Source organism: Pseudochaenichthys georgianus, chromosome 9 (genome assembly GCF_902827115.2).
Source record: "Pseudochaenichthys georgianus chromosome 9, fPseGeo1.2, whole genome shotgun sequence".
Taxonomy (NCBI): Eukaryota; Metazoa; Chordata; class Actinopteri; order Perciformes; family Channichthyidae; genus Pseudochaenichthys; species Pseudochaenichthys georgianus.
In genome coordinates, this window is record NC_047511.1 from 17,755,623 (window position 1) to 17,774,603 (window position 18,981).

The following is an 18,981-nucleotide window of genomic DNA, read 5'->3' on the forward strand; positions in this document are numbered from 1 at the left end:
ACAATGACCATCATCCATTGCTGGAAACGCCTTTCCGGTGCACGTTTGCGTCACAGGGGGGGGGGAAGCGGATGTTGACGGAATGTTTCAAAGTGTCGGCGCTAACGTTACTTTTGCTAATCATTTCAGCTTCAGGTTAACCTAACGGAATACAAGACTAATATAGACAGCCAAACAATGTTAACTACGTTTGGGTTTAACGCCAACACGATACAGCAAATGATCAATAGCATAAAGCTAGCTAGTAGTTAGCCACTGATGTAGTTTCCATGGTGATGGAACATAGCTTAACGATAACTCACTGTCTAGCTAGCTGTTGATGTTAGCTTTGAGGAGATTGTGAAAAGAGATGTCATCAGGGTTTCAGTCCCCCGACCCTCAGAGTATTCGACTTTCTTGCAATAATGGCGCTAAAGTTGTACAAGGCGTTAACCCATCAGGAACTGCTGGTAAGTTACAGTAAACAAGCTAAAGCCAGTGAAATCTATGTTGGCTTACTTGCTAAACCTCCAGTTTTGTGAACTTGTTTTGAATAGTTCAGTTCCTAAAGTAATTTGTTTAACTTCTTCTACAGAGACCCGTGACGCCCCTCGTCGGCTGAGATTGAACAGCTTGAATCTGGATGAACTGAGGTAGTTACAACCATTGTGCCTAAATGCATTACTAAACATAGCTCCTGTTTTGTAGCCATCAGCCTATGTTATGTTAACCTCAATACCAACTCATGAGCAGCCACTGCTTTAGTATAATAATAGTAATGTCTTAATATTGGATCTACAAATCATGCAATCAAAGGGTAAACACTCCTATTTCTAACTTGATATCAAGTAATTCAAAGACAGTCACTCACAACAAATGCGCCATAACATGTAGTCAAAAATAAAAATAAAACAAATCATTTAAAGTTAACAAAAATAGATCTGCATTGAAGGATTTACTGTAAATAACACTAAAACCAAGTGATGACTCAATTGATATGTCATTAAAGAGGTACTGTTGCTCCTGAGCTGTGAAATAAAGATATGTTTATGTATTAAAAGAGAAAGTGCTGGTGTGAACATTGATTTTCTTACCAATTTTTTATAAAATTGCCTTTTGAAATCGGATCAACACACCATTTACTGTTTTAAATAAGCCCTGACCCTTGCAAAACAAATGCTCGCTCAACAGGTTGGGAACTATGTCCTGAGAGTTGTATATAAAAATAGTTGTATGTACAAATAATTGTATATAAAAAGAATGTTAACCTCGTCTCGCCAGACCTGGGGTGATGTTACACAACCTCTCACTTTACTAATAATAGTGTAACCCTGAACTGACCTTGAGAAGTCTTTCTTATTTGTGTCTTCTTTATGTTTAAAAGAAGTTTCCACAGTGGTATGGCATCACTACGAGTAATACTCTCCATATATCCTGGTTAATGATACCTTTAAGTCCCCTCTAGGGCCCTATGCCCCAAGAGTGCAGGTCTGTTAGTGGTTCCCAGAGTCCGCAAAACTTGATCAGGAGTCAGAGTGTTCAGCTCCCTTTCTCTGGAACCAACTTCCTGTTTTTATTAGGGAGGCAGACGGTGTCCAAAATGTTAAGAGTGTGTTGAAGACCCTCCTTTTTAATCAGAATCAGAAACAGGTTTATTGCCAGGTAAGTTCGCACATACTAGGAATTTCACTTGATGTCATGGTGCATACATAAAATATAAATAATATAATAAAGCCTATAGTTAGAGACGTCTAAGATGACCCTATGTTTTTCCTCCTGAGTCTTACATCTGATAGTTTTATTGTATTTTCTCTCATTTTATTATTTATCAATTGTATTTGTATTTCACCTTCTATCTAGTTTAAAAAAATATATTTTCTTGTAATTTTATTTATCTTTTAACACTGTCATCTATGTTTGTTAATCTGTAAAGTCTACTGCAACAAATGTGTTTTGTGATATTGGGCTTTATAAACTCAGATTTGATTTGTTTGTTTTACAGTGAGGAGCTTGAAAGGCGCACCAAAGAAACCCAGAGGCTTCAGGAAGAGGTGGAAACCGCAACCAAAGAAACTTTGGAGAGATTTGGCTGCACATTTGGCATCCACAGCTCACCAGGATGGAGCAACCACAACTACAGGTTTAATGAGTGTGAGTGCAAGCAGCGTCACACAACATTTTGCTTATGTGTCAGCAGCAAAAAAGATGAACAAATAATGTGTTAAGCAAGGGCTTATTTATTTCACAACACAATAAAAACCACTCAATTTGGTAAAGTTCATCTAAAATAAATCCTCCTACTAGATATACAAATGTGTGGGTAAAAAACATTTGAAAGCATAGTATTTATAAAAAAAAGTATGAAACATAAGCCAAGAGCCCAGCACATCTACCTGTTGTATCACAAACGCATGTTTTACCAGCCCTTAACTTTCACAACATACACAGTGTTTATTTTAAACATCTTTTGATTTTTTGGCAGACGATGGAGGTTCCTCTATTCTTTCAACTCAGCAGCAGGCAGTGATTCAGCCACTGGTCTGTGATCTGGATATTTTAAACCAAACGGATATCAGCTCTCCTGGAAAGAAGGTGTTGGAAAATACAATAGATCATTCTCTTCAACAGCTGTCTGACCTGCAGCTCAACAAGGTTCATCATTTTCTTTATTATTATTGTATTATTTGACCCTCTCAAACACAGACGCATGATGAACCAGAACAAGAGACGTTCAGGTTTGACAAAGCCATCGTGAACCTGCAGACTAAGTTGAACAAAGTCCAGAAGGAGAAGGACGGCCTGTCTGACATCAGGTAAAGACACTGATCAAGTTTTACTCCTCTAAATAAGTGTTTAAATTACTTTGACCCACAGACCTTTTTTATTTGTAGATTGAAGGATTCAAGGACACACGTTGGTCAGATGGAAAAGATGCTGTTCATGTTGGAAGAGATCCAAAACATCAAAAGGACCAAGGACCAAGAGCTACTTGAGACGGAAGATGAGACATTGGCACTTAACAGAAAAGTAGAGGCATTGGAACAAAATGTAGAGCAGATGTACTCACTGTTATATCAGGAGACACAACATGGGGACAATGCAATCAGCAGTCCTAACTTCCATACAAGTTCAACACCGGCTGCTCGGTTTACTGATACGTTTAATGATGAGACAGAGGAGCTACAGGAAAGACTTTTTTTGGTAAGTAATAGAAGTCATCTACAGGTCACGTTCAGTTTACTTTATGTTTCGACTCACATATTTTCTCCTATTATGCCTGAAATATATTTTCTTCTGTTATTGGCAGTCAATTAACCATCTGGGGAGTGAGGGACGCAGTGGAGTACATAAGCAAAAAGAAAGGTAATTTAAAGGAGAACTGCAGTGTATGGATTGAGACAGAGAATGGAGTAGCATTGTATTTTATAAATAGAATGTGACCGTATTGTTCACATTTCTCTGTCCTAGAATGGAAGGGCTGATATCTAGTCTTGGCCAGGAGATGGCGCTGTTGACTGACAAACTGACCTCATCAAAAAACAACAGCATCAGCCTGAATGTCAAGTTAGAGCTGCTAAAGTAAGTATCTTTCCAAAATCCTTTTGTGGCTGTTTTATTAGTGACGTTTTCATTCTATTTACAGGGTTCGTACGGGTGCTTGAAATCCTTGAAAATGCTTGAAATTTGACGTGGTGTTTTCAAGGTTGGGAAAGTGCTTGAATTTTGGGAATGGTGCTTGAAATTGAGATAAAGTGCTTGAAAATGTAAATGCTTTACTTTTACAATAAATTGCTGTCTGACTGAATAGTTCGCTTTTTAGATTAAAAGAAAAGAATTGCTTCGCTTCTCCATAAAACATCTCCGCTGCGGCCTTCCCGCGCTATGCGCGCGACCTGCAAGTGTTTGTGTTACGTGTGACCTGGGCATACTGATGAGAGTGATGGATGACTGTGTGCCAGGAGGTTGCCGTTTCAACGAGCGTTGGCTAGCAGAAGACAAATACAAGCCATGGCTAAGACGAGGGTCAAGCCCACGAGTAGCCTCCTGCAAAGTTTGCAACAAATAACGATGCGAGAGTCTGCGCTGACGAGCCACATGAACGGTACGCCGTAGAAGAGCATTTTAGATTAGGCTAACGTTGCATGTTACGTTTGTTTAAGCTAACGTTAGCGAGCTGAATAGCGAACTCGATTGAGGGATAATAATAATAATTGCAGGGGACAAACATTTCAGAGGAGCGTCCCTATGTTATGTGCGTTACAGTCGCCATCGTGTGGTGTTCAGAGGACGAAGCACTCACGGCATTTCGTGTTATAGTCATGAAATATAATCTATTGATTTGACACAGAGCGATTTTGAAAGCAATGTATTTCTACTGGTAGTATGTTTCGTGCCTAAACCAAATGTGATTTGCTCTATCGAAATCAGTCGCATTGACCCGAAGACACATTTTCGTTTGTATTACTGGTCTTGGGGAAGCTCGCGAGTGTGTTTGTGTATTTTTGCGTTTGTGTACCGGGGAAACACTCACAAGAAACACCGGCTGTTGTTATGCTTGGGCTGCAGTCGGATAGTTTAAAAATCAGATCCTAAATTCTAACCCTATCGTCTATTCCTTGACCTCTGAGTGCAACGTCACGGGGTTAAGGGATAGTGGATAGGAGAATTCAAAAGCACTTAGGAGAAGAGACTGCGGTACTTTAGAGAATCCGAATGCACTTTCTCTATCCGACGTGTTTATGATGCGCCAGCGGACGTCATTGTGTGCGTCTGCTGCTGTGGGGAAACTATGGAAACCACAGTTTTCTATACAGCGGACTACAACATGGATGTTTAATAAGAACGAGGGACTACTGTAAACTCATCTAGAGACTCTGCACCGTGCTCTGATGCTGTTGCTTTATGCTTTATGAACAACAGAGAAACATATTCTTCATGACCAAAGTTGGAATTGAAATAAAAAAGGAAAGTGAAACTTATGCTCGTCACCCTCTCCCTCCGGTCCACATTAATACAAATGATCCCAAGACATATGATTGACTGTATGAACTAAAGATCTTAAAATCAATACAAATGTATTTATTATAAACATTAGTGGTTCTTAACATCTATCACTGTGTATATCACCATTCAAACATCTTTTAAAAGTTGAACAAACCCCACACAGCTCAGTAAAGACTGAAATGTTGACTTTATTTGATAATTTCAGTGAAAACTAACGTTCATATTTCTCTTTTTGATTATAATACTGATGAACGTTCAAAACAAAGCACTTTGGCAACTTACCACCTATGTTTTAAAATCCTTAATAAGCACCGTAACTTTCATGATATCATTTCTCGGTCATAATCGGTTGTTTCCGTGAACGGCCGAGACTCGAGTGACGGCAAATGCTGCGGCTGCAAGGCATTGTGGGGCAGCATTTTCGCTTCCCCTGTCGGTTAGGGAGGTCCAGTGGTTCCTAAGCTAAAGGAGGTGATAAAGGAAGTTTGAAACCTCCTTTCCTATCATTCTCATCATTCTAGAGAATTCGAACGGCACTTATCATGGCTGCCACTGAGGGACTTCCGGGTCATTTCACTCCTTTAGGAAGGTTCCTAAGCTAAATGGACTATTCGACTTCAGCCTTGCTGTGACGTTACATTAGTCCGTTCTCTGCTTGTAATCATGCCGTTACAAGCTTCAAAGTTGTATTTATCATCTGAATTTGCCGAAACAAGTTTAATATTCTGAAAGCCAAGACTTTGTTTATTTAAAAACAGATAAAAACAAACTGTCTTTTATATAAAATTGAAGTATTATACAAGTAAAACTACATTTTTCATGTTTTAATCCCATGTAATTGTAGAATGAACAGTCTTCCTTTGAAGATGTATAAGTCAGGTGTCTTGAGTAGTCAACATTACCTAAAACCATTGGACACATTTGTAAATATTATTTTCCACTTGTTACCATTGTGAGTCTATTTCTATGCAGCTCTGCGTGATTTTGTGGCTACAATTCAGGCTAATACACCACACGACGCTGAAGTTGGCTTCCGATTCAGAGCATCCGATTCGGCAGTTAAGGGGAAAGTTAAGGGACATTTCATTTACAGCGCTGAGCGAACAATCCTCCGTGTTTGAACCTCTTAAATCGCTGCATAGCAGATTTATTTGGACTGGATTATCCCAGAGAGTCTAAAGATTCTTTATAACACAGTTTGAGATCTGTAAAACCTTTATTCTATTTGTGAAAATTAAAAGAGAGATTTCAGTGCTTTTTTCGCATCTTCACCATATTAGACCAGGTCCTGATCTAAAACCACTAGACCGACACTCATCAAATCTGGACCGGATTATCCCAGAGGGTCTAAAGATTCTTTATAACACAGTTTGAGATTTGTGAAACCTTTATTCTATTTGTGAAAATACAAACACATGTGGAAGGCTGAGGTTGCTGCAGCAGGACAGGATCAGGATCAGAAAGTGAACCTCCCAGCTGGGCAAGCCTTTATACCTTCTTGAGGCTCCGCCTCTAGATGGGCGGGCACAAACAGGACGACACTCCCAGTACCTGCCAGAGGACAGCAAGGCAGGGAGCACAGACAGGCAGAAGGGGGGAGGGGTCGTCACAATATGTTCTTTTGTTTTGTTTTATTGTTCTGTCTTTTTATTTATTTAAGTATTCCAGTAATATATGTTGCATGTTTTAATTTGATTGTATTTACTTGTTTAAATGAAATTAGTTTTAGGTTCACTTATAAAATCTGTCCAGGGACAACAGATGAAAAATAGCCTCTTGGCTAACTCTGGCACATTTACAGGAATGTTAATTAATGTGCACTGTCCCTGTTAAACGAATGAATAAATAAATAAAAATAAGTGTATGCTCCTCATTTAGGTGATAATTCTTTATCTACAAAGTTTTCGTATCTTAAATACTGTTTCATAGCAAACAAAAAAATGAAAGAGATGTTAAAAGAATTCAGGTTCATGAGATAAAGAAAAAGGCTAACCTTCAGTCTTTCATCCACTTTGAACAGCTTCTGCTGCTTTGTCCTAAAGCAAAATATGAATAGCAATTATTTTTCTGAGAGAAGACAGGATTACAATGAACCAACTTTCTCATACCATTGTTACCAAAGTGTTATTTTCTAATCTTGCAATGTTTTTCACATTCCAAGCAATTCTAGTACTCAAGATGACATACTGTAATTAGGCAAACAAAGCTTGTTACTTAAAGTAAACTTGAACAATGCTAGTTATAGACTATATTTAATTTCCTGTTGAAATGTTTTGCCTGCAACTGTAAATACATTACTGTAAGTTTATATAAGTATACCTACTTATCTGTTGAATTTTTATTTGCAACAAAAAATTATAATACATTTGAGAAGTGAATACTTTATTCTTCCTTAATTAGCTGTCCATACTTACCCGATTTGATGAGTGTAGGTCTAGTGGTTTCAGATCAGGACCTGGTCTAATGTGGTCTACATGTAAAAAAAGCACTCCCTTGTTTGTATTTTCACAAATAGAATAAAGGTTTCACAAATGTGAAACTGTGTTATAAATAATCTTTAGACTCTCTGGGATAATCCAGTCCAGATTTGATGAGTCTAGGTCTAGTGGTTTCAGATCAGGACCTGGTCTAATGTGGTCTACATGTGAAAAAAAAAGCACTGAAATCTCCCTTGTTTGTATTTTCACAAATAGAATAAAGGTTTCACAAATCTGAAACTGTGTTATAAAGAATCTTTAGCCTCTCTGGGATCATCCAGTCCAAATAAATCGACTATGCAGCGATTTAAGAGGTTCGGAGGATTGTTCGCTCAGCGCTGTAAATTAAATGTCCCTTAACTTTCCCCTTAACTGCCGAATCGGATGCTCTGAATCGGAAGCCAACTTCAGCGTCGTATACACCACCAGAGGTGGAGAAGTACTCAGATATTGTACTTGAGTAAAAGTAGAAGTACTCAGATATTGTACTTGAGTAAAAGTAGAAGTACTCAGGTCTTGTACTTGAGTAAAAGTAGAAGTACTCAGGTCTTGTACTTAGTAAAAGTAGAAGTACTCAGATCTTGTACTTGAGTAAAAGTAGAAGTACTCAGATCTTGTACTTGAGTAAAAGTAGAAGTACTTAGATCTTGTACTTGAGTAAAAGTAGAAGTACTCAGATCTTGTACTTAGTAAAAGTAGAAGTACCAGAGTGTAGGAATACTCTATTACAGTAAAAGTCCTGCATTCAAAATGTTCCTCAAGTGAAAATAGAAAAGTATTCTCATCAAAATATAGTGAAAGACAGTAAAAGTAGTCGTTGTGCAGATTGGTCCATCTCAGAATAATATATATGATATGTTTTATAATGATTGATCATCAAAGTGTTCTCAAAGCTGGTGAAGGTGCAGCTAGTGTACTTTGTATACTGCAGGGTAGCTGGTGGATTTACTCCAGTTGGAACTAAAATCTGATTCAACACTTGATTAGATTTACCATCATTCATCCACATCTGTGAAGTAACTAAAGGTGTTAGATACATGTAGTGCAGTAGAAGTACACCATGTACCTCTGAACTGTAGTGGAGTAGAAGTACACCATGTACCTCTGAACTGTAGTGCAGTAGAAGTACACCATGTACCTCTGAACTGTAGAGGAGTAGAAGTACACCATGTAGCTCTGAACTGTAGAGAAGTAGAAGTACACCATGTACCTCTGAACTGTAGTGTAGTAGAAGTACACCATGTACCTCTGAACTGTAGAGAAGTAGAAGTACACCATGTACCTCTGAACTGTAGTGTAGTAGAAGTACACCATGTACCTAAATAAATGATCAGACAATGATACATTTTCTGAATTAATGTATATGTGTCAAACTGTCAAATAAATAATACATACCTTCTACCCAGGAAACTTGCAGAGAGACAGACATCACTGCACCAGGGTCAGATCAGTGAACTGGAGTCAGCCCTCTGCAGCCACAAAGATCAGGTAAGGAAGAATGTACAGTAAGATGATGAGCAATAATGTGCGCAAACAGATAATGAGGCTGATACAAGTTATTATTAACCAGCCATATGGATCCACCTTGGTTTGGAGATTAGACAAACACAATATGGAAAAGTAGCACTGATTCTACCTCCTATACCAGAATGAAAACTAAAATGAAATTTGATTTGTGACATTGTAGATTTGTCGTCTGGAGCAGCAGCTCATTCAGGCTCAGTCGCAGCTGATGGACGCCCAGAGTGAGAGAGAGCGATCTTTACAGCTTGGCCAACTGAAGGTGATTTTTTAGCATTCTATTGTTATAAAACTGAAAGTCCTAATACAGATACCTGTGTTGTGTTCATTGAATAAAACGCTTTAAAGTGCAGGTGTCAGGTGAACTTCCCATCATCAAAACACTTAGAATATTGTAAATTAAATATTTTATTATACAACTTTAGAATTGAAGAAAGCACTTAGTAATTTGGAATAACGGGAAATAAGATGTCATTTCAAGCCAGTTTCTCTCCCTTTCAGTGAGATCATATTTCTTCCCACTGTCAAAAGATTATTGTTTTTGGTCCTTTACAATCATCCCACTATGTCTCCTGCTTCATCCTGTACAGAGGTGTGGTTTGCCGCAGCAGTGGGAGCTCCAGGAGGAGGTGGAGGCCCTGCGAGGACAGCTGGAGGCGGGGAGGACATCCCAGAAACTCCTGGAGGAGAAACACAAAGACCTCCAGCTCAGACAGCAAGAAGCACAGCTCGTAATGTTCTAGAGGAGATCAAGCATTATGAGTCGATATGGTTTTTACAACATGATCTGGTAACCTGTGCCTAATTTGTAGTCTCATTAATCTGAAACTTTATTTCTCCAGCATCTTGCCAGGTTGGAGGAGGCCCAAAGCAGAGGCCAGGCCCTGCAGGCAGAAGGAGAGACACTGAGGCTGAAGCTGATTGACAGGGAGAAGATGATAGAGAGCAGCGTACAGATGACTGTGCAGCACGGCCGCACTATCCACGACCTTCACCAGGAGAACAGCCTCGTCAGCAACCAGCTCAACCTGCTCAAGATGGAGATTCAGCAGCTCAGGGTCAGGAGAGAGGAGGGAAACTTTATTCAAATAGGATGAGATCTCTTAAGGAAGCTTTTCCTTATCACATCTTATCAAGCCTTCCCCCACCAAACTTCATAACTTACCTGACGCTCTCTGTTTCTCCTCCTTTCTATATGCTTATTTAGGCAGAGTTAGACTGGCACAAGTCAGCCGATGCTGCTGCAGAGCACGAGCGGCGGCAGCTACAGGCCTCTGTGGCTGAACAAAGGCAGCGTGTCCAGGAGGAAAGTCTTGAGAAAAAGCAGCTCAACATCCAGCTGGAGCTGCTGCGCATGCAGTTACTCAGCCTCACTCGTGAGTTTAACTTTACTAAAGGAGTATCATCAACCACAAACAAGATCAATATCCATCATTTAGACAAGAAATATAACTTCATTTCCCACTAAATTAATAAATGAATAGTTTTCATACATGCAGCTTACATGTCTTCCTGGGATTGTTCGGTCACATCGTGAACAAACACGTGATTTGTGTGTTTGTGCGGGCTTGGTTTCAGAGGAGCACATGGAGCTGCAGCAGCTCCACAGCTGCAGGAGTGAGGAGCAGGAGGGCGCGGTGCTGAAGCTTCAGAGTCAGCTCCGAAAAGCCCGGGACGAGCGGGACCAGGTCGGGAGCACCCTGAGGACGCTGGAAGGAGCTGAGGGACACGGTTAGATACATGACATCACTTAATCTGAGACTTAATTAAAAGATCTCATGTATAAAGAAGAAACATCCTCTGATTTAACTCCGTCTGTGATGAAGTAACAAGATAACAGTCTGATTCTTGCACAAAACATTTAATTAAATATTTGATTAAATTGCAACATTATTATAGAACCTTCTCTGCGGTATTCCACTCTGAGGTATAATCCTGTAACTACTAACACATGGCCAAAATTAATGTTCTGAGATTATATGTGCATGATGTACTTCCTACCTAGCTTGATCACTTCCCCGCTCTCCTTCTGTCCTCTGGGTTTGTCTCCACTTTAGGCCTCCAAGTAGCCCTGGACATGCAGAAAGAGATCACCGCCCGGAGACAGCAGGTCGACTCCCTGCAGAGCAAAATCAAGCATTTGGAGGAGATAATGGACAAGCTGTACCAGGTAAAACACTTGGGGCCCAATTCCAAACCGCCCCCTACAACCTACCTGAGTGGTAGTGGGTTATGGAGCCCTCTAACAGCGAGTCTGCATGGCACCTGACTTCACCTGCTGCACTACCTGACCGACTCAATGCTGTGTATGTGGGTGTGTGTCATGAAACACACTTCTTACAAATATTTCCGTGCAAACATTTACTGATATACTGCAAAACAATTTCTAGCTCCGAGCGGGAGCTTTTCTGGTTCAGCTCCGGTTTCCCTTTTCAGCTCCCGCTCTGTTCACACCGCCCACTGGCGCCCCAGAGCTGCCCCTGCTGCGTCATGACGTCACCGTATACATCGCTGATTTGCCCCCCAACGGCAGCCATTACGGCGCTCACAACAACAACAACAACAACTGTGTCGGGTCGATGATCGTGTTGCTTTTAATCACACGAAGCCAGAATAAATGGAATAACGACTTCTCCAACCTTATACTTTGCTCCAGAGTGCCGTGGTTCATTGTTTATTAATGTGTTTCTGCAGAATTTACCGACCGCTGCAGTGCTGCTCTTCCACGGGAGTGTATTCTCCCGTTAGCTCCCGGTTAGCTCACACTGCAGCGGCCGCTCTAAAGTATTCACTGTCCGTCTCACACAAGCAGCTGATGCATATCCCCAGTTCCCCTTAGCCTAAGTGAATGTGTGTCAGTCTGAATTGACACTGTTTGGTATCACAACGCTGTTATGAAAGTTTCTCTGGTATAAAACGGGGGATGTTGGCATAGCAACCGAAGCTAAACTGACTACTTGCATCCGATAGCTGCAATAATACAAAACAACACGTCTGCCTCTCTCCACAATGATCGATAACAGTGAACGGATGGTCAAAGTAAGGCACAAATAAACAGAATCACACGAAGCCTGGTTAGTGTTGCCTGACTTTATAAAGTGTGTTTATAAGCACTACTGCTTGTAGGCAGGCATAACAGTCGACCCATGGGAGGTGGGTTTAGTTTCCTGCACGCCTCGACGTAAGAGAGACGTAAGCGACGTCGCCTCTTAGCTTCAAAGCTCTTGCCTCTGGACCGACAATTTTTTGGAGCTGGAAATGAAGCGGATTCCGGAGCTAAGAGCCGGCGCCGCTGCGGTGTGAACAGGAAAACCCGGCGCTTTTCAGGCTCTAGCTCCGAGCCGGAGCTGAAAAGGCGCTGGTGTGAAAGGGGCAACAGAGACACGAGGAGAGCTGGAGCTTTGATGGCAAACACTGACGGTTTATTTGGAGCTTCGGCCGGAGAGTTGACAAGACATGTCTTGGTCTGACCACACGGTTGAGATGCCACATCAATTCTGAAAAACCCTCCTGTAGTTCCAGGTTTTAACTAGTTCAGAGTGTAATAATCAACATTCTTCAATAGAACAGCTGGTGAAACTGAATCCCATTTGTTGTCGGTTATGGCTCGGGTCATCAACACCCCGAGAAGGATGTGTTCCAGGTATCCCAAAACAATAACTATCTCTGACCGAAGTTGCCCGGTCATAAACTGGTAACAACAACAAAATGCTAGGGCAGCCCCTCCTTAAGGGAGATAGCGGCTGTCCAAGGTTGGGCTTCTGCGTCAGAGGGCAAAAGGTAAACATGTATACAGAATTATTCCCTGACATTAGTTATTATTTGTTATTGATGATTTGAAACCATTGTTATGAAAAGTTACAGCATTTCCTGTTTCCTCTTCTTGCTTGTCGCTGTATTTACCCTCTCATTCTGAAAGAAGGGAGCCTCCTTAAACTGCAAGTGTCACCCTGCCACGGAGTGGGAAGGCTGTGGTTTGGATTTGGGCCTTAATGTTCAGCACTTCTATTGATTATTCACTTATTCTTCTCTGATCAAGTTAAATACATTTTTTATTTGTGAATGTATTTTAGAAACCAAGAAAAGTCAAGTCTTTTGAGCATATTTTTTATAGTTCTGGTTTTATTTATTGGACACCAAATCTTCTACGCAGACTCTTTCCCAAAACATGATAAAATTCATTTTTGACATGCCAACATCATTTGTTCCCATCATCTCCTCCCAATCGTGTCCAGGAGAAGCGCTACCAGAGCCTGGAGAACCAGCGGCAGCTCCATGAGCTAACCTTCGTCAGGGAGGAGAAGAAACAACTTGGCATTGAGCAGGAGGCCCTTCGCTCCAAAGATAACCAGCTGAGGGAGCGGATCGGCCAGCTGGAGGCCATCCTTACCAAGGTGGGGCTCATCTACACTTTCCCTTTGTGATTACATTACCACCAAATCACCTATCACCTGTGATAGGATGGTTACACACACACCTGAAATACATGTTGAAAGTTACAGGTGAGAATTACGCATGTGATATTCTTCAACAAAGATCTGTTTGTGGTTTCCAGTTCTAAGTGCACATACAGTGGGGCAAAAAAGTATTTAGTCAGCCACCAATTGTGCAAGTTCTCCCACTTAAAAAGATGAGAGAGGCCTGTATTTTTCATCTGGTACACTTCAACTATGAGACAGAATGGGGGAAAGAATCCAGGAAATCACATTGTAGGATTTGTAATGAATTCATTGGTAAATTCCTCGGTAAAATAAGTATTTGGTCACCTACAAACAAACAAGATTTCTGGCTCTCACAGACCTGTAACTTCTTCTTTAAGAGCCTCCTCTGTCCTCCACTCGTTAACTGTATTAATGGCACCTGTTTGAACTTGTTATCAGTATAAAAGACACCTGTCCACAACAGTCACACTCCAAACTCCACTATGGCCAAGACCAAAGAGCTGTCAAAGGACACCAGAAACAAAATTGTAGACCTGCACCAGGCTGGGAAGACTGAATCTGCAATAGGTAAGCAGCTTGGTGTGAGAAATCAACTGTGGGAGCAATTATAAGAAAATGGAAGACATACAAGACCACTGATAATCTCCCTCGATCTGGGGCTCCACGCAAGATCTCACCCCGTGGCAAAAATCCCAGAACCACACGGGGGGACCTAGTCAATGACCTGCAGAGAGCTGGGACCAAAGTAACAAAGGCTACCATCAGTAACACACTACGCCGCCAGGGACTCAAATCTTGCAGTGCCAGACGTGTCCCCCTGCTTAAGCCAGTACATGTCCAGGCCCGTCTGAAGTTTGCTAGAGAGCATTTAGATGATCCAGAAGAGGAGTGGGAGAATGTCATATGGTCAGATGAAACCAAAATAGAACTTTTTGGTAAAAACTCAACTAGACGTGTTTGGAGGAGAAAGAATGCTGAGTTGCATCCAAAGAACACCATACATACTGTGAAACATGGGGGTGGAAACATCATGCTTTGGGGCTGTTTTTCTGCAAAGGGACCAGGACGACTGATCCGTGTAAAGGAAAGAATGAATGGGGCCATGTATCGTGAGATTTTGAGTGACAACCTCCTTCCATCAGCAAGGGCATTGAAGATGAAACGTGGCTGGGTCTTTCAGCATGACAATGATCCCAAACACACCACCCGGGCAATGAAGGAGTGGCTTCGTAAGAAGCATTTCAAGGTCCTGGAGTGGCCTAGCCAGTCTCCAGATCTCAACCCCATAGATACTCTTTGGAGGGAGTTGAAAGTCTGTGTTGCCCAGCGACAGCCCCAAAACATCACTGCTCTAGAGGAGATCTGCATGGAGGAATGGGACAAAATACCAGCAACAGTGTGTGAAAACCTTCTGAAGACTTACAGAAAACGTTTGACCTCTGTCATTGCCAACAAAGGGTATATAACAAAGTATTGAGATGAACTTTTGTGATTTTCTGGATTTCTTTTTTTCTCATTTTGTCTCTCATAGTTGAGGTATACCTAGGATGAAAATTACAGGCCTCTCTCATCTTTTTAAGTGGGAGAACTTTGGTACAATTGGTGGCTGACTAAATACTTTTTTGCCCCACTGTAAGTAGCTAAAACATACTTAGTTGAGTTTTCTTGCATTCAATTCCTCACCCTATTTTCCACTAATTTACTATCACCTATTTACTGTCCGCTATTTACTTAAAGCATACAATACTCAAATATTTGTTATAGAAGGTTTTAAAATGGGCTGATAACCAGCTTAATAATAATATGACACAATCTGAAGAACTTTGTTTAACTATTGATGTTTGTCACAGTTATCATTTTAAACTGGAACAAAAACGAAATGTTAGTTTGTGTTATCGGTTAAATAAAGAACCTTATCTGTCCTGTTCTTGCTCGGTTTGTGACCATCACTGTTACATGTGCTCTGTATCCTTCCGAAGTTGTCAGAAAGCTTTGCAGACTGTCAAGATTTCATCCAGCTGCAGGAGCAGGACTATTTCCGTCTGAAACTCCGACATGCCCTGGACTTGAAGGTAGGGCTGTTTACAGACAAATGTCTGGAGTAGGACATTTCTACTTATACAAAGTATGTCTATATTTGTAAAAAGCATACTTTTATCGAATGTTGTGCTGTTTTCTTTTCATCATACATGTCAAAGTCAACCTTATTGTCAATCTTTCAGTTTGTGTGTACAGACAGAGAGATCGAAATACCGTTTCCCACAATCCTGAATACAAAAACAAATATATATAAAAATATGTATGCGCTATGCAAATATGTATATACATATATATATATATATATACACAAACAATCAAAGACCTAAATAAAAGCACAACAATCTGTTTGACCTAATCAGACTTACTCCAAGAGCTTCATTACATCTGAGCTCCTTACTGTATAACCAATGTTATCTTTTCAATAGGAGCTCCAAGGTCAAAACACAGCTCTGAATGTACATCCACCTGTCCTGGACTCCCCATCTGCACTCCCTGCTCCACCCTGCTCCCAGCATGCCTCCAACGCCCAGATCACGGTACACTCAGGAACTTCTTATATCTTGCCTGCCTATCCCGAACTGTTCCAGCCCATCAAGTGAATGTGTGATTCATTGTTTATTTGGCTGCACAGACACAAGCTCAGCACATCTGCTCAACCTTTAAATCAAAAACATGCACACCATCACATTCCTGTGGCCAGGCAATAAAACCTCAATATTAATCATCTAAAAGAAAAGCACCTAATACTATTTGTGGTTTTGTCCTAAACTGTCATATTCAGTTTTATATGTTACTACTGACTTCAGAATAAATGAACTTCTTGCTAATTGTCACAGAAATGCATTATCCTCTGTTTCCTCTGTTTGAAATACAAGCTTATCAGACCAGCTTTTTGTAATATAGACATCACAACTGCACTGGGTTGACATTGTCTTTCTGTCTTCCAGCAGGAAAGCCCCTCCCCAGAGCTCAGGTCTCTGGTCAGAGGGCTTCGAGGAGCGGTTTCAGGGAAGCACAGACCACACACCGATAACAGCAGGAGGTCTGCGCCGGAGAAAGTGCACAGAACCACATTGTACGCCTGGCTCCGTTCCCACACTGCAAGGATTAGCTTGGTTCTTAGGCTAGCTTAGGTCACATCTGAAAATCATGTGATGCTACTAAGTGAACAGGAAGTCATTTAGAGTTGAGGAGGAGGGGGGCTGTATACTTGAGTGGATTCGTTACCCACACTTTCACGGCTTTTACTGTACTACTGTAGATCATACAGGCTGTTGACCCTGTCTAGTTTTTTTACATTACCACACAATTAACAATTAATGAATTTAAAGGGAAAAAAGGCACCGATCATGATGAATACAAAAACGTTTTGAAAAAAGAAGAGAAAGAGTTGTGTTCAAACGATTAGAACAATCCCACTTTCCCATTATGTATCTCCTTATTCTTTTGGAAGAAGTGGAATTGATTTTTGTCCATTGAGCTATAGAGTTGATTGTGTTGATAAGGAGGAGGATAGATGGAGGGTTTGTAATTGTTTTTCTTTATTTGTAGCGAGAAAGTCTTCCAGAGGTATGTGTTGCTTCTACTGAGACCTATTAGGATATTTCTTAGGTACTAAAAGATTAAAGAGAAATCGTATTTCGGGTCCACAACCATTGGGACTTAATGGCCTACTGCTCTCCAAATAAGCTTAATCGTGGACAAGATAAAAACGTATACCTCTGACGTAGTATAGTTAAAACTTAATTTGATATGATAATAAGATATATTGTGGACTCCTGGAATGTGTCTTACTTATACTTAATTATTCTTCTGCACCCACAGCAACATTGACAAGGAGGAAGAAGTAAAGGTCGGCTCAAGATTGAGAAGAAAAACCTGCGGCAGGTAGAGAGCGCACCCAAACCTTACCCCCTCAGTGTCGTCTTTTTTGTTTATATGTCATGATTACGACTTGTCTTGAGGATAAGAGAAGCTCACACCATCTTCCCACGTGACCTTTTACCCTTCATGCAACATGCAAAGCACCACAAAGTGCTACAGGCTGTGTAATGTGATGTAATGTGTGTCTGTTTGTGCATCTACTGTGTACAGCGAGCCACTTTTCCTGAATGCAGCTGAGCTCAACGGGGAAAAAATCAACAACAAATTCTTCAAGGAGAGTGAGTTTTTGTCTACTACCTTGTCATTTTCATGCAAATCAAGTTTTTCTAAAATATATGTCAGTGTACGCTTCATCTATTCTAAACAGTGTTCCTCTGCCATAAAACGTAATCAAATGATTAGTCAATAAACAGGAAAATAACCTGCAAATATTTTTAAATAATTGATGTCGTACAAATACTCTTGTTATTTTCTGCTTTTCTCTTCTTTATGTCATTGGAAACACAGCGTCTGCAGCAAGGTACTCTTCCTTCCCGCAGCTGCTCTCACTGGGCCGCAGGTCGCCCGTCCACGCTCTGCTGACCTCTGACCCGAACAGCTGACGGTGACAACCATAGACTGTGTTCACATCGGCCCTCAGACTCTTATCAGTGAGTTGCTAATAATGTGAATCATATATTTACTGACTGAGTCGTTCGGAAATTCTTCCACATACTGTATCATTACTGCAGCGATTTTCAACCACTGTGCCGTGAGTGATCGTCAGGTGTGCCGTGGGAAATTATCCAACTTATATATATTATATAAATATTATTTAGTTACTGTAATAATTTGCCATGGTTGTGCGTGTGTTCCTGCAATGTTCCTGCAACTAGCAAAGCAATACTCTTTCATGCACTGACCTGCCCAGTGAGTGGCAGTAGCGCAATAATTACCTTGTTAATTTAAGACAAGAGATGTAGTGATGCGCACGAGAGGTGTCCGTGACAAGACGTGCAGCGATGGATAAATATTTGAAAAGGAAAAAGACTCTGAACTGGGCCCTCTACAAAATTATAACCTAGATGAAGAGAGTAATATGAGTGGTGGTCAAAAGAAAGCAAAAACAGTGAGTTGAAAAACACTGCGTTACTGAACAACAATGACACAAAAGTCAATTATTTTAATACAATGGATCAAAAACTAATTATAGGACACAGAGACATTCTCTGATATTGATATTGGATCAACTATAGCAATTCAAAAAATGTCACATTACATTGTTACACCTGTCCTTCAGCGCCTCACAAACATTTCATACAATTGTGTTAATGTTGTTTGATCAAAAACCTCTGTAATCACAATTCTCAGAATGAATTCAATTCAAATGTTTTGTCTTTCAGGGAGCTCCTCTTGTACTGCTTTTTTTTTAAGGCTCCCTAGATGAAGTTTTCAAAAAGATTCACTGTTTTTGTTTTTTCTAATTTATTGCTGAAATAAAGTTTGATTTGATTTTACAATTGATGTGTATGTCTAGTTTTATGATAAATGTTTATTATATGTTTTAACATTAAGTTAAAGGTGGTGTTTCGACTCCACTTCGAGCGATATAACTATTAACAAAGCACTTGTATACTAATAAAGGACTGGCTTAC

At 40.6% G+C, this 18,981-nt stretch overlaps 1 protein-coding gene across 3 annotated transcripts; it reads left to right on the forward strand.

The window, feature by feature from the left end:
• Positions 1-42: 42 nt before the first annotated feature.
• On the forward strand, positions 43-18,846 carry LOC117452721 (coiled-coil domain-containing protein 158-like). 3 transcript variants are annotated; one of them, XM_034091455.2, is made up of 23 exons: positions 43-449; positions 575-632; positions 1,982-2,130; positions 2,462-2,571; positions 2,683-2,792; positions 2,871-3,180; positions 3,287-3,342; positions 3,448-3,558; positions 8,867-8,948; positions 9,148-9,243; positions 9,572-9,712; positions 9,824-10,039; positions 10,189-10,357; positions 10,560-10,712; positions 11,039-11,151; positions 13,217-13,375; positions 15,403-15,495; positions 15,889-15,999; positions 16,411-16,538; positions 17,288-17,350; positions 17,558-17,625; positions 17,855-17,997; positions 18,730-18,846. In XM_034091455.2, the coding sequence occupies exons 1-22, from the start codon at positions 350-352 to the stop codon at positions 17,947-17,949; spliced, it is 2,691 nt and encodes an 896-aa protein (XP_033947346.1). In that variant the 5' UTR covers positions 43-349; the 3' UTR covers positions 17,950-17,997; positions 18,730-18,846. The 3 variants fall into 3 exon arrangements, with proteins under 3 accessions (XP_033947346.1, XP_033947345.1, XP_033947347.1); XM_034091454.2 differs by having other exon boundaries at positions 17,855-18,846; XM_034091456.2 differs by having other exon boundaries at positions 16,414-16,538; positions 17,855-18,846.
• Positions 18,847-18,981: the final 135 nt, after the last annotated feature.

Bases quoted from the DNA above. Each gene is read 5' to 3' on its own strand.
- LOC117452721 (XM_034091454.2), top strand. From the start codon at position 350: ATGTCATCAGGGTTTCAGTCCCCCGACCCTCAGAGTATTCGACTTTCT. The intron at 450-574 runs GTAAGTTACAGT...CTTCTTCTACAG, and splicing joins TAACCCATCAGGAACTGCTG to AGACCCGTGACGCCCCTCGT. The intron at 10,713-11,038 runs GTTAGATACATG...TCTCCACTTTAG, and splicing joins GGAAGGAGCTGAGGGACACG to GCCTCCAAGTAGCCCTGGAC.